The 14,307-nt window shown below is 40.7% G+C and overlaps 1 protein-coding gene across 9 annotated transcripts in view; it reads left to right on the top strand.

Annotated features, from left to right (window-relative positions):
• Positions 1–14,307, top strand: part of grm8a (glutamate receptor, metabotropic 8a) — a 269,940-nt gene that overhangs the window by 188,235 nt on the left and 67,398 nt on the right. For 5 of the 9 annotated variants that reach the window (XM_017034395.2, XM_025057310.1, XM_017034393.2 and 2 more), the window contains 4 exons: positions 564–710; positions 2,276–2,389; positions 3,844–4,151; positions 5,233–5,599. In XM_017034395.2, coding sequence (XP_016889884.1) covers positions 564–710; positions 2,276–2,389; positions 3,844–4,151; positions 5,233–5,599 — 936 coding nt within the window. Of the gene's footprint in view, positions 1–563; positions 711–2,275; positions 2,698–3,843; positions 4,152–5,232; positions 5,600–14,307 lie in introns of all 9 variants that reach the window. The other 4 variants (XM_025057309.1, XM_017034397.2, XM_008315790.3 and 1 more) reach the window with 1 other exon arrangement.

Raw genomic sequence — 14,307 nt, 5'->3', positions numbered from 1 at the left:
GGACCCTCTGAGAGTTGCTACAGTGACACAGTTGATTAGGAACATTTACAACATCCACATAACGGTGTAACAAAGCACACAAACAGATACCAGATGAACCTAAGCTCGGGAATTGACTTTATTGCTACAGTGACTCCAGAAGAAATCAACAAAATGAATATGCCGACATTCTCCAAGATCGTGTGCAATACATGGCCTTTCAGGCCTGATGTAATTGCTGTCTTATTGCTGGATTCTTCACTAGTCTGTGTTAGTTTTATGCCTGGTAGCGTTAGGGAAAATGATCTAAAGATCTGCTTCTGCTAATTGCTCTCTAGGTTGCCCTAAAGTAACACTTTCTGCCTCACTGAGTAAAAAAAGAAAAAAGAAAAAAAGAAGCATGTTAACACAGTCGTGTCAGGATGAACAGATGGCAGCGCGTCTTTGAACTGCATCACATCGCCATGGGATGTAGAAAGTTTAGTTTGGATATATGGACGTAACAACGTCAGGTTTTCTCAGTTTCCCTGACGGAACAAAGCCAACACCCTAAATGCCTACTCTTCCATTTTAACACCATCCAGGTGGAGGCCATGCGCTGGAGGACGGGCGACCCGACTCTCCCTTCATCAGTCTGCAGCGTCCCATGTCGGGCGGGCGAGAGGAAGAAAGTAGTTAAAGGTGTTCCTTGTTGCTGGCACTGCGAGCGCTGCGATGGATATCACTTCCAGGTAAACATTGAATAAATCAGTAGAAATTAGTACAACATTAGTAAAAAAGCACTGTGGAAATTTCAACCAAAACTCTGAAGGTTCATCTGGGCTACAAACAGAACCAAGTACTGCATTAACCATATTTAAACAATGTATTTAGCATGTAGTTACATTATAGCAGACTGGATTAGCATTACCTTAAAAGTAGCCAGTAAGTCACTGCAAGTCTGTTTCAAGACAAATACTGTAACAAATCCATGTAAACGTAACATAATGCTAGCTTAAAAAGAGCTAACCCAACCTAGTTCTACATTCTTTAACTGTGGAGAGCTAAAATATATTGCCAGCAAGTCTATGCTAACAGGCTAACCAGCAAGTTTCCATCTGAAATTTGAAATTCAAAAAGTTAGCTTTGGAATTCTAAAAGTTAGCATAGAAAAGGCTAAAATTTTCAACGCTCAAACAAATAGTTTATACACATACAGATACAAATTTAAACTAGCTAACCTTCAAATGTAGCTAAGAGTTGCTAACATAGGCAAGAGAGAGAAAAAATGATGTTTGCCTATATTTGTTACAAATATATGAGAAACTGATAATTACATTATTTTTAGAAAAATTAAAACATTAATTATCTGCTGGATAGCCAAATAATTTGTCATATTTTGCCTGTTCGTTTTTCTTGCTACAATAATTCCTCAAATAACATGCAAAAATAAAAACATAAAAAAGTTAATTTCCGTTCTGAATGGATGGATGGATTTAATTCAAAACGACAATAAAGCTCCCACACATTGTGACTGATATGGAATGAGACCAGCGGTGAGTAAAGCGTGTTTGTGCGGAGCTCCAGCTCCAGTTCTTCTTCACTGCCAGGAAACTCTCTGCTGAAGTCCACGCTGACGGACGAGTTGCATTTCATGGTTCACAGCCTGTTCACAGTAAAACTCGGCACAAACATAAATCAATTTGCATTTTTGTTGTTGTTTCGTTGGTGTACGTTGCCACGTTCTGCACACCTCAGTAAATAAAAGGTGCCATTTTGGTTTCACGGTGTCTTGGTGCTACATTTGTTGTACAGGAAAAAGTACGGACCAGGATTTTCAACGTTAGATCTCAGTGCTTCGATGTTCCTGAATTATCACAACACGATTCTGATTTTCTTAAATAGGGGAAATCTCCAAAATTATAAGCCTCATCAGAAGGAAACCCATGTCAACATAATGTACATTTTTACAAATTCCCTTGGATTTTCACGTGTAAAAGAAAATAAGTTTTGTTGAGGACCTAATATGAAAAGAAAAACCAAGCTGCCGTAGCAGCAGCTGGTGATGGTTGTCACAGCCAACGATCAATACTCATTTTGCAGATACATGCATTCGCTCCAGAATCGATAATCTGTTGGCACATTTACAGTAGTTTGGGGATTTTCACTGAATGGAAAACAGAATTGCAACGTGACAAAAGACAAGACACACCAGTTACGAGCAGCTGTGGAGAAAAAAAATCCTTTCTGCTTTTTTTTTTTTCTCTTCTCGCAAGCTTGTTTAAATATAAAATGTGTCCAAATCTGTCCTCCTCAGGCTTCAGAGTTCACCTGTGAGCTGTGCCCGTATGAAATGCGACCAGACGCCAACCGCACCGGCTGCGTCCCCATTCCCATCATCAAGCTGGAGTGGCACTCCCCCTGGGCCGTGGTTCCCGTTTTTCTCTCCATGCTGGGAATCATCGCCACCTCCTTCGTCATCGTCACCTTCGTGCGCTACAACGACACCCCTATTGTGCGAGCGTCGGACCGGGAGATGAGCTACGTGCTCCTGACGGGGATCTTCCTCTGCTACGCCATCACCTTCCTGATGATCTCTACGCCCGACGTGGGAGTGTGTTCCTTCAGGAGGATTTTCCTGGGCTTAGGGATGTGTTTCAGCTACGCCGCTCTGCTCACAAAGACTAACAGGATACACCGCATATTTGAACAAGGGAAGAAGTCCGTAACAGCGCCCAGGTGAAAACAACAGCCGTCCGTCACTGTACACTTTTCCTGCATTCGGTATGAATGAGTGATCAGAGCACGCAGGCCGCGATTTGACATCGTGGCTAAAGGTCACAGTCAAATTGCTCTGTTTTGGCTCTCAGCTATTAGCATTCATTTGTAAACCGTTCCACCCTCTAAATACTTCTGCCTACTTTACTAGGCTGTCTGTAATCATTATTCATCATTTCTCTTTCATACATTATGGATGAGAGCCGTGAACTCACATTCACCTACTGTACTGTTTGCACTCAGTGTGAGTGACTCGGAGGAAGTGAATCCGATGAGTGGCTAAAATGTTAATGCAAAATTGAACACCGTTCAGGTTCAAAGTGCAACGGTAGCTGCACACAGGGTCATCTTTGTTTTTCATCAAAGCTTTTCTTGCCCTGACTTTCACTTAAGACGGCTTTTTGTAAAGTTGATTTTTTTCTGACTTTTTTTGGACACATTGTTAATCATATAAAACTGGAGCCATGTACCAGCCTGGTCAAAAATGTAGCAAAAACTAGCTAAGGTAACAGCAGACACTAATGGTAGCTAATGGTAGCTTAACATTAGCTTAATGTTAACCCATCAAAAAGGGGATAACAGCATAAATCAACAGATCACAGGCGGCTAGAGGTTTGCGCAGGCTAGCCAAATGTTAGCTTAAGGATACCTACACGCCACCTGTGAGAGAACTGTTAGCCTATGCTAGCTTAAAATAATAGACAGAAGTAAATAGATTTGACAAAATACATACAAATATCTAATAATTTAAATATTTTTGAACTGTTAGCCAAACAAAAAACAAATTGACAGTTACACATTTACATACATAAAATTAATACAAAGTGACTTTAAAATCCATATCATAGGCAGTGATTTATTCAGGTGAATTATTTTTAAAATAATGTATTCACACCTAGACATAAACAACCAAACCTCCTGCTGAGGAGAAAATTAGCGTTATTTTTTTTGTGTGTTTTGTTTTGGCTTCACACAGCAGTCTGACAGCAGTTTTCCTCCTCCTTACTGTATGTCACTCATCTCCTGCACAGGTTCATCTCTCCTGCCTCCCAGCTGGTCATCCCCATTCCCATCATCAAGCTGGAGTGGCACTCCCCCTGGGCCGTGGTTCCCGTTTTTCTCTCCATGCTGGGAATCATCGCCACCTCCTTCGTCATCGTCACCTTCGTGCGCTACAACGACACCCCTATTGTGCGAGCGTCGGACCGGGAGATGAGCTACGTGCTCCTGACGGGGATCTTCCTCTGCTACGCCATCACCTTCCTGATGATCTCTACGCCCGACGTGGGAGTGTGTTCCTTCAGGAGGATTTTCCTGGGCTTAGGGATGTGTTTCAGCTACGCCGCTCTGCTCACAAAGACTAACAGGATACACCGCATATTTGAACAAGGGAAGAAGTCCGTAACAGCGCCCAGGTGAAAACAACAGCCGTCCGTCACTGTACACTTTTCCTGCATTCGGTATGAATGAGTGATCAGAGCACGCAGGCCGCGATTTGACATCGTGGCTAAAGGTCACAGTCAAATTGCTCTGTTTTGGCTCTCAGCTATTAGCATTCATTTGTAAACCGTTCCACCCTCTAAATACTTCTGCCTACTTTACTAGGCTGTCTGTAATCATTATTCATCATTTCTCTTTCATACATTATGGATGAGAGCCGTGAACTCACATTCACCTACTGTACTGTTTGCACTCAGTGTGAGTGACTCGGAGGAAGTGAATCCGATGAGTGGCTAAAATGTTAATGCAAAATTGAACACCGTTCAGGTTCAAAGTGCAACGGTAGCTGCACACAGGGTCATCTTTGTTTTTCATCAAAGCTTTTCTTGCCCTGACTTTCACTTAAGACGGCTTTTTGTAAAGTTGATTTTTTTCTGACTTTTTTTGGACACATTGTTAATCATATAAAACTGGAGCCATGTACCAGCCTGGTCAAAAATGTAGCAAAAACTAGCTAAGGTAACAGCAGACACTAATGGTAGCTAATGGTAGCTTAACATTAGCTTAATGTTAACCCATCAAAAAGGGGATAACAGCATAAATCAACAGATCACAGGCGGCTAGAGGTTTGCGCAGGCTAGCCAAATGTTAGCTTAAGGATACCTACACGCCACCTGTGAGAGAACTGTTAGCCTATGCTAGCTTAAAATAATAGACAGAAGTAAATAGATTTGACAAAATACATACAAATATCTAATAATTTAAATATTTTTGAACTGTTAGCCAAACAAAAAACAAATTGACAGTTACACATTTACATACATAAAATTAATACAAAGTGACTTTAAAATCCATATCATAGGCAGTGATTTATTCAGGTGAATTATTTTTAAAATAATGTATTCACACCTAGACATAAACAACCAAACCTCCTGCTGAGGAGAAAATTAGCGTTATTTTTTTTGTGTGTTTTGTTTTGGCTTCACACAGCAGTCTGACAGCAGTTTTCCCAGAGTGCACCTCCTCCTTACTGTATGTCACTCATCTCCTGCACAGGTTCATCTCTCCTGCCTCCCAGCTGGTCATCACCTTCTCCCTGATCTCAGTTCAGCTCCTGGGAGTCTTCGTCTGGTTCGCCACGGATCCTCCCCATACCGTCGTGGACTTTGGTGAGCAGCGCACCCAGGACCCCATGTTGGCCCGCGGCGTCCTTAAGTGTGACATCTCCGACCTGTCACTCATCTGCTCCCTGGGCTATTCCATCCTGCTGATGGTGACGTGCACAGTTTACGCCATCAAGACGCGAGGGGTTCCCGAGAAATTCAACGAGGCCAAGCCCATTGGATTTACCATGTACACCACCTGCATCATCTGGCTGGCGTTCATACCCATCTTCTTTGGCACGTCACAGTCTGCAGAGAGGGTGAGTAGTCAGCCCGTTAGCATAGATGTATAGTTTTATATCATACTAAGTGAATACATGTTCACCGATAAACAAATACGGAAGGATTTTATGTTAAATTTCATAATAATCGGTTCCTCTGAAACTCTGGAGCAGCCTTAGCTTGACATTTCCCATTTTATGAGACTCATAAACTCATCATTTTCCCAGTAAGACTGAGAGGACACCTGGTGACCACATGTCCTTGTCCGTTGTAAACCTTCACACAGGCTACAAATATACCATAAGATACACAAGAGATATCAATCAAAAATTCAAAGCCATTCCTGTATATAAGTGTACTTCACATACAGTACTTCCTAACGCGTACTTCCTACAGTATGTGTGTCCTTGCTCTTGTACAGCAGTGGTATTTTTCCTTGTTGGCCTGAAAACTTGATTTTTCTTTGAGAAATACAGTATTTAGATTTCACTTTTAAACCTGTTTTATTTTTCCACAACTAGTACAAAAACCAGTCCTACTTATCTCCCAGATACGGACGCATGAACACAGTGTTAAAGTTTTCAACAGTTGCCCTCATGACTGTGGGCAGCTCCTCTGACCTTTAACCTAGGTTGTGTTTTCGACAGACTAACTGCAGATGTCTGTGCTCTTTTTACCACTACGGGGTGAAGGAGTACTGCGACTCCTTTTTGGCCAGAGAGCGTGTGCATGTGTACTATCTGGCTAGCCTAAGCCGCCTGCATTGTTGGCATCCGTGCTAAGTTTAGTCGCCTAATTAGAACGTCCACCAGCGATATGTTTGAGTATTTGCCTGCCAGTGCATTTGTCCTGTGTGTGTTGTATTTAATTGGAATATCCACCGTTGCACATTGGTGTTTTGGCGTATGTTGCCTCTAATTGGAATATCCTCTGGAGTGTGAGGCAGCTGGCGGGCTAACACACAGTGAGAGGCAGAGGGAGAGAGAGAGAGAGAGAGAGTGAGAGAGAGAGAGAGAGAGAGTGAAGGAGAGCAGGAGACAGGGAGGCGAAGTTGGTGAAAGGAGTAAACAGGTAATGATGTGACTCACTAATGGGGCTTTAATGAGCAGCGATCTACCCCTGGCGTAGGTTTGCTTACAGGTGGGGCACCACTTGAGAACGGCAAACTGTTTATTTGTTGATGCCATGAAGGCAACATTGAAGCTACTGCCACATAGAGATTTTGTGGGGTTATCACATGAAGGCCTGGATCACCGACTCAAGTCAGCCACTAGATTTGCCCCAAGGCTCCTATTTTTTGTAGTACTTTTTTAGTTCCATTGACTTTTTCACGGGCTTTTTCTTGAGAGTGCTCTGAGGTCTTTAATCAGCTTATAGGGTCTGATCATGACTCACGGGAATTACTCTGATAACAGGTCATCAGCGCAATGGTTAGAGACGAGCAATTAAAAAAACGAAAAAGAATCTGTTTTAAAGGGTGAAAAAAAATCATTAAAGTTATTGATTAAATGTAATTGGCCTTATAAGTAGCTCGGTTTGTGCTTCAGGTTTGTTTCAAATGTGATATTTTTCCCTTTTTCCCCCAGTTTTCTACCTCATTCATTTTCCTTTTACATTGATTGTAAAATCTGCTGGAGGTCAATTAAATATTTAGGCAGAGTCAGAAAACTTAAAAACTTAAAGCTTATAAACAATGGTACGTCTGCGCCAACATTTACCCCGGTGCCAATATTGGAGAGAACTCCTCAGTGAAAAGGCAAAATAGACCCATAAGCCCAGTAAGTCAAGTAAACAGGAAACATCGCAATATTATGGAAACCATTGGCAGTGGAAAGGTTTTTGTGTTTTTTCTTGTCATTGTCCATGTTTTTGTTTTTTTACTTTTTAATGTTTTTTTTTTAAATAGACTCAAGTTGGATGTGTAGAAGATGTTGTAGTGAAAATCACAGTGTCGTCAGCATAATGACGAACGTCTGTATTTTATTCTTGGAAACGTTCCAGGATGTTAAAAAAGAATCACAATGTTATGGTAGCCATTGGCAGCGGAAAGGAAATGATAAATGATGAAATTCCACATTTGGATGATGCTGATTGGACTAATTTTATAAAAGGCCATTAGCCTGTCATTTTCTATGTTTTTAAGAGTTCACGTTGCAGTGAAAATCACAGTGTCGTCAGCATAATGACGGACGTCTGTATTTTATTCTTGGAAACATTCCAGGATGTTAAAAGTCAGTGCTTTGTTATCTCAGTAGATACAGTATAACCTCCACCTGTTTGTGTCTCTACTGCGTGTGTACTCTCATGAAAGTACTCAACAAAGGGAGTATCAGCATCAGTATCTGGTGTTTATGTTGATTTGAAGATCAGCTCTGATTCTTGCTCCTTGTTTTAGAACAAAAATCACAGGTTACATCCAACCCTACAACCTTCCAGACTGTTTACCTCGTCAGACTCTCACCTGACATCACAGTCAGAACCCCCCCCACGTCCCCCCTCCTCCCCATTTTACCACTTTGTTTCTCGTCCTCCCGCTCCGTCTGTCCGTCCATCGTTTCTCCTGGGAGCTGCGCCTGCTTTTTGAACACCTGTCTTGAACACGGTCAGCTTGTTATCTCCTGCCTCCAACAGAGGGGGACGTAACAACAAGCCCACTCACTGCGTAGGTTCCTCGTGCACGTGAATGTACACGTGTACAGCGTGTGTGGCAGCATGTCCCCCTTTTCACAGCATGCAAGTACTTGCTTCAGTTGAACTGGTGACCAGCGGTTTTGCATAAAGGCATATTCACCACGCTTCAGTTGATTCGTTATGCTTCCTTGTACTGTATATAAATACCATAGAACCTGGAGGAAATTTGTTTAGTGATGCATACAGTACACGCAACATCAGTAGATATGCAGTTTTTATGTGTATTAATTCGCACCTTTAGTCTCTTTAACATTTATCTTTCACTAAATTTGAGGTTTGTTTAGCCCAGTGGTTCTTAATTATTTTCTGTCATGACACCCCCTTGGGGACAGAAATGTTTTCATGTCCCCCACCCCGCCTCCGACCCACACCCCCGCGAATTAAAATACTATTGATAGAGTCATAACGTATATTTTAATCTGTACAAACCACTGTATGAGTTGCTGCCACCTAGTGACTGGAGGCTTGTTATCATTCAAGCATTACAGCAGTGGTGACACTGATGTCCAGCGTGTCATATTCCATTGGAAGCCCCTCATGCCTCCCCGGCACCTCACTGTGCCCCCAAGTGGGGCTCGCCCCACTATTTGAGAAGTACTGGTGTAGCCCTTTAGCATACTGTACATACACTTCTTAGTTATATTTTCATCAGCCTAAAGGTATTCTCAGTTATTTTTCAAAATACTTTTATTTGAAAATATGAACTGAATTTGAAATGTTAAGCTTGACGGTGTCATGGCGATAGCATTTAGTTCATAATTGAGTTCATATTTGTGGAATAATTGATGTCCCTGTGAAATACAGTATCATATAAATAAAGGCTGTGATGTCATTTAAAAAAACCAAAAATGTAAACATGTATTTACTGTGTCACAATCTGTGGAAAACCACATTCTGTATAACAGTGACCATCAACTGGCGGCCCGCGGGCTTGATCTGGTCCTCATCTAGACTCCATAATAAACATCAAATATTAATGTTAAACAAAAATGTTTTCATTTTATGTCCGGCCCCAAAGGTGTCTGCCCTCCGACAAATATAGTTGCTGTAGAAGAAGTAAAGTCTGAGTAGTTTTACGTGCTGTACGCAGACAAATACACACATGGCAGAACGTGTCATCTTCATGTCAGTGTTTATTCAGCAGCGCTCAGGGAAGGAAGGCTTTTCTTGGTTCCCACTGAACACACCACAGCCAGAATGGGATTCAAACTTGACACCCTCTCATCCTTTTTAATGCTCGACCCCGGGCTGCATGTGCCTGTTGATGCCCAGTCAGGGTTTGGAGCGCAGCCTTAGAGCAGCATGCAGTTGGAATAAATCAATAAGTCCAAGGATTTTGAACAGTGTGAAAAGAACTGTTTAGTCACTGGAACTTTTATTTATGCAGCTTTACATTCTGTCAAGACGAATCACTTTTTCTCCCTTACAATCTCCCGCACGTAAAGCCTGCACACACACACACACACACACACACACGCGGGCGCAAAAACAATTTTTTTCTTCGACATTTAAGCACAGCAGAAGCCAAGAATTCTGACCTCCAAACTGCCCCGTTTAAAAGGTGACAAATGGCAAATGGCTTCACTTCAAGTAACATTCCACCATTTTTTATCATTTCCCATGATTGCGGTTGGTCCCCAGGAGTGTATAAACAACACGCACAATCTAACAACCTGCCACAGAAATCCATCTTTTCTAGTACACACACACACACACACACAGCAGTGTCACAGCTCACGTCTTCAGACAGATTTATGGCACGGAGTGTGCTCCCGCTGGAAAACCAGTGACCGCCCCAATCCTTACTGGGAGTAAACATCACTAATCAATCTGTAGTAATCTGAGACGGTCTGAAACAGAGGAGCAGAGAGGCAGTCAGGTGGGGGGGGGGGGGGGGGGGAGAGACCCAGAGGATGCTGGGATGTGAGAGTAAAAACATTCATTAAAAAAGAAAGGAGAAAAAAAAACCAAAACAAGCATGAAGCAATAAAAATGGGATTTTTTTTTTTTTTTTGAGGAAAATTAACAGTGAATAAACATGTCGCTATGACATTTAAAAAATAATTGCAGACCTGGTTGGAGAAAAGTGATTTAGACAAATGTCAAACACTTGAAATAGAAGTGAAAATAAATGTTGCAGCACAGAAAGTCAGGAAGAAATGAGAAAGAGAGAAATGTCAAAATGGTCCAGGGAACAAACGGGTGGATAAAGGTGAATTTGCATTACAGTATTTATTGTAATAATGAGGGGGGGGGGCGGGGGGGGCAGTCAGAGCTCTTTATGACATCATCATCTGCAGGAAGCTGGGTTTACTCATCACTTCCATCTGCAGTCCCTGGAGGAGCAGGGCGTGATCATTTAAATAGAAACATCATCTGCACATGTGAACATGAAGAAGGTCCAATATACAACAGCACTTATAGGCTTTTCATCAATGACTGAACACAGTGAACTGAAGCGACCTGGCAGTAAATCTGAGCCCAGGAAATCTTAGGTCATCTTCAATGCAGAGAATATTTTCCCACTGAAATTCCTCACTACTAGTATAGTGAGAAAATTCAAAACCACCTGAACTAAATTTTCAGAACCTCCTGTCTACTAACGTCACTCAGACTGACAAGATTAGCCTTAGACAGCTGTAAGAGTGTTAGTTATATTTTAATTATTTATTTGAAACCTTCAAAATAACAGTGTTTTGAAATCCAAGTAACCTTGGAAAAAAAAAAGCAAAACTGTTTTCCCAAAGTGGAAACCATTTATTTATTGTTGATGAAGAATATTTTTCTTTTCTTGTTCCAAAACTGAAAAAATAACTAAATTTAAATCAATTGTCAAACTAAATTTAAATCCATCAATTGTCAAAGGAAGACAGTTGTTGATTGACATTCGTTTTTATAAATTATGTTTTTTTAATAATGTTCTTTCGGCCTACCCTTATAAAGATGTTCCTTTGTTGTTACCGTGTGCCACAGCACACGTTTTACCAAAAAGTATACGTCATAAAATATAAACGTCTTCATCGCTCACTCAGCCTGTGAAACCTGGGCCTGTTTAGTTGAACACAACACTGATATACTCACAGGAATCGGAGAAAGATCTTGTCCAACAGCTCAGAGTATCTCCTTTTTAATTTTTTATAGCTATCTAGTGCCGCCTAGTGGAAGAGTATTTCATTGTTCGGCCCGTCACTGTCGCATAAAGGATTGGAAGACAAATTATTTGCGGTAAATAAATATTAATTTTCAGACCTAGTTAGTGAACTTGCATCAATTTCGACAACAAAACTGATGAACTGATGGGAAGTACTGATACCTTTGAAGTACAGAGATGAATCAGTTGTATTTACACCTGTACTTTACTCTTACATCTAGTATTTCTTTTATAATGTTGTCTCCATTTGATGTGGTATTATCAAAAACCAACACAAAAGAGCCTCACCGTACAAACTGTAATTACTGGATCCTTAAAAAAGCCACATAACTACAACACTAATGAGAGGTATTGTGTACTGAGAAACTCTTATTCACAAGTGCTTCTCTGATTACATTTTTTTTTGAATGACTTGCCCTCTTTATTTCCACAATAGCAAGCTCGCATAATGGATGGTGCTCTAACTAATAAACAGAAAACTTCAGTATTCACTGATCACTTACACAGGCTCACAGAATGTTTGTAGGAAGTGTTCTGAAATTCACATACAGACTCCAAACCTCCATATACGCAGAGCACCGGACTCAGTGGACTGGGTTTTTGCGATCTCATGTAGCGTTGAGAGGAGAAACAGTCGATGGGCGGAAAATGGACAGAGACAGACAGGAATGTCAAACAGTGAGAGGGTGAAGGATGGGGGGAGGGGGGGGGGGGGGGGGCCTGAGGGCTGTTGCTCAAGGGGGCAGTTTTTACTCTTGGAGAAGACACACACTAATGCATACACATTTAGCACATCTTGAGAAGCCAATTTATTTACGTGTGCAAACTAGAGATGAATAAAACACATTTTAAATGTAATTTGTGAGCCACAACATTCTATTAAATTTTATTTATGTATATGTATATATATAACTTTAGACCTAATTTTAGATTGCTTTTTAATTAATTCCCTCCGTTATATTTAACATCACCTAACTTTACATTTATTTATATATTACTTCATTAATGAAATGATAAAATGACTGCTGGAAAAAAATACATTATTGCAAAGAGAAAGCTAGATTAGGTCAATAGCAGAGCTAAATATAGATTATAATTAAAAGTAAAAAAAACAAAACAAAAAAACAGATAAAAGCAAGCTACTGAACGGAGAATAAGCATTAAATCCCTTAGTGAAAATTGATTTAAATTACTACACCTTAGCAGAAAATACATAAAAGGTAGTTAAAAGGCCAATTGATAAAAACACTTGTAGAACAAACTTTAAAAAAAAAAAAAATTGCTTATTATTCATGGGCCACATCAAACCTATATATGTGCCATTATTGGCCCCTGAGCCAGACTTTAGAAGTCAGACTAAAAGAAAGAAAATGCATCAGCTCTCTGAGTAAAAAAACAAGTTATTGGTTAAATCTGAAAATCTTCTCTTTAAATAAAGCCGTCAGACTGGTGATCCAGATATCTGTGTTGTAGAGTCCTCTCTGGCAGCAGCCACAGCTTTGAGTCTCCTTGCACATGGCAACGTTTGGCACAGTTGTCCCATCCTTCCTGGCAAATCTCCCCCTGTCTGTCATGTTGGACAGAACGCTCATCTGTTGGTCTTTACAGAAATGTTCTCCGTGTAAAACAGAGGAGCGGTTCCAAAGCCTCAGCAGGTTTTTGGCTGCGTGGTTTGGTTAATTGTCTTCTCTGAAAGGTAAACCGTGTGTCTCGGTTCCAGAGCAGCATGTTAACAAGAAAACGAACAGAACCGGAGAGTCGCTCCGACAGATCGTCATGAACCAAACCACTCAGATCGACCAGAAGATCTGTTAGTAACCCCCCCCCCCCCCCCCCCGATCATACCCTGTAACGCTGGGCGTCTGAATAACCCATTCTTTATTTCCCAATTATGGAGGCCACAGTACTGCTGGGAATTCTCTGAGCCTCAGGAAATGTTTTAAATGATTCCACTGATCTTTGCCTCGCCTCAGTTTTATAACCAAAGTCGGAGATTTAGCTGCAGGTGGACTCCAGTCAGGTTCTAGATGTATTTCAAGGATAGTTAAAGTAAGTGATGTATTGTGTCAGGTATTCTGTACTACAACAGATAAGAGAGTCAAATAAGGAAATACCACTGGGACGTATCAGATTTTTCATTACCGCTGGGGTCACGAGGTGGAAGAGTGATTAGAGCTTTTGCCTTACAGCAAAAAGAAAAAAAATGGCAGCATGACTCCTGCCTTCATTGGAGGTTGTCAGTATTTGGGGTGTTATTGCCCCAGTGTGGGTGATTTCCTCCAGGTCCTTTCGTTTCCTCCTAGTGTTCATTTTTGACTTCGTCAAAGACTTGGTCTTAGTTTTCTAAGATGGAAACTTGACCAAAACTTGACAAAAACTAAAGGACGTTTGCTGATACTGAAATGCATGAGTCAACTGATAAAAATAGATTTAAAAAAATAATTAAGTCAATCATTATAATATAATGTAAAAATGATATAGTATACAGAATAAATAATAACAAATTATAGTAAATAAACTACATAAATAATAATACAAATGTCAAGTAAAACATAGTTTCCTGTGATTGCCACAAAATCCCAATTAAAAAAATGTTGTTAAATTGTTTAGTAAATATTTCTTTAATATATTAATAATAAATATATTAAATTATATAATATATTTAGATTTCGCTTTGTCTAAAACTAGATTAAACTAAACTGTTCTATGGACTAAATGGGACAAATTTAAATAAAAAAAATGTATACAAACCACTGTATACGTTGCTGCCACCTAGTGACTGGAGGCTTGTTATCATTCAATCATTACAGCAGTGGTGACACTTGTTCAATGTGCCATATTCCATTGGAAGCCCCTCACGCCCCCCCCCCCCCCCTGCCCCCCCAGCGGGGCCCCCCCCCCCCT

This window comes from Cynoglossus semilaevis, chromosome 8, assembly GCF_000523025.1.
Source record: "Cynoglossus semilaevis isolate Cse_v1.0 chromosome 8, Cse_v1.0, whole genome shotgun sequence".
Lineage (NCBI taxonomy): Eukaryota > Metazoa > Chordata > Actinopteri > Pleuronectiformes > Cynoglossidae > Cynoglossus > Cynoglossus semilaevis.
This window is presented reverse-complemented; position numbering and strand designations above follow the sequence as displayed.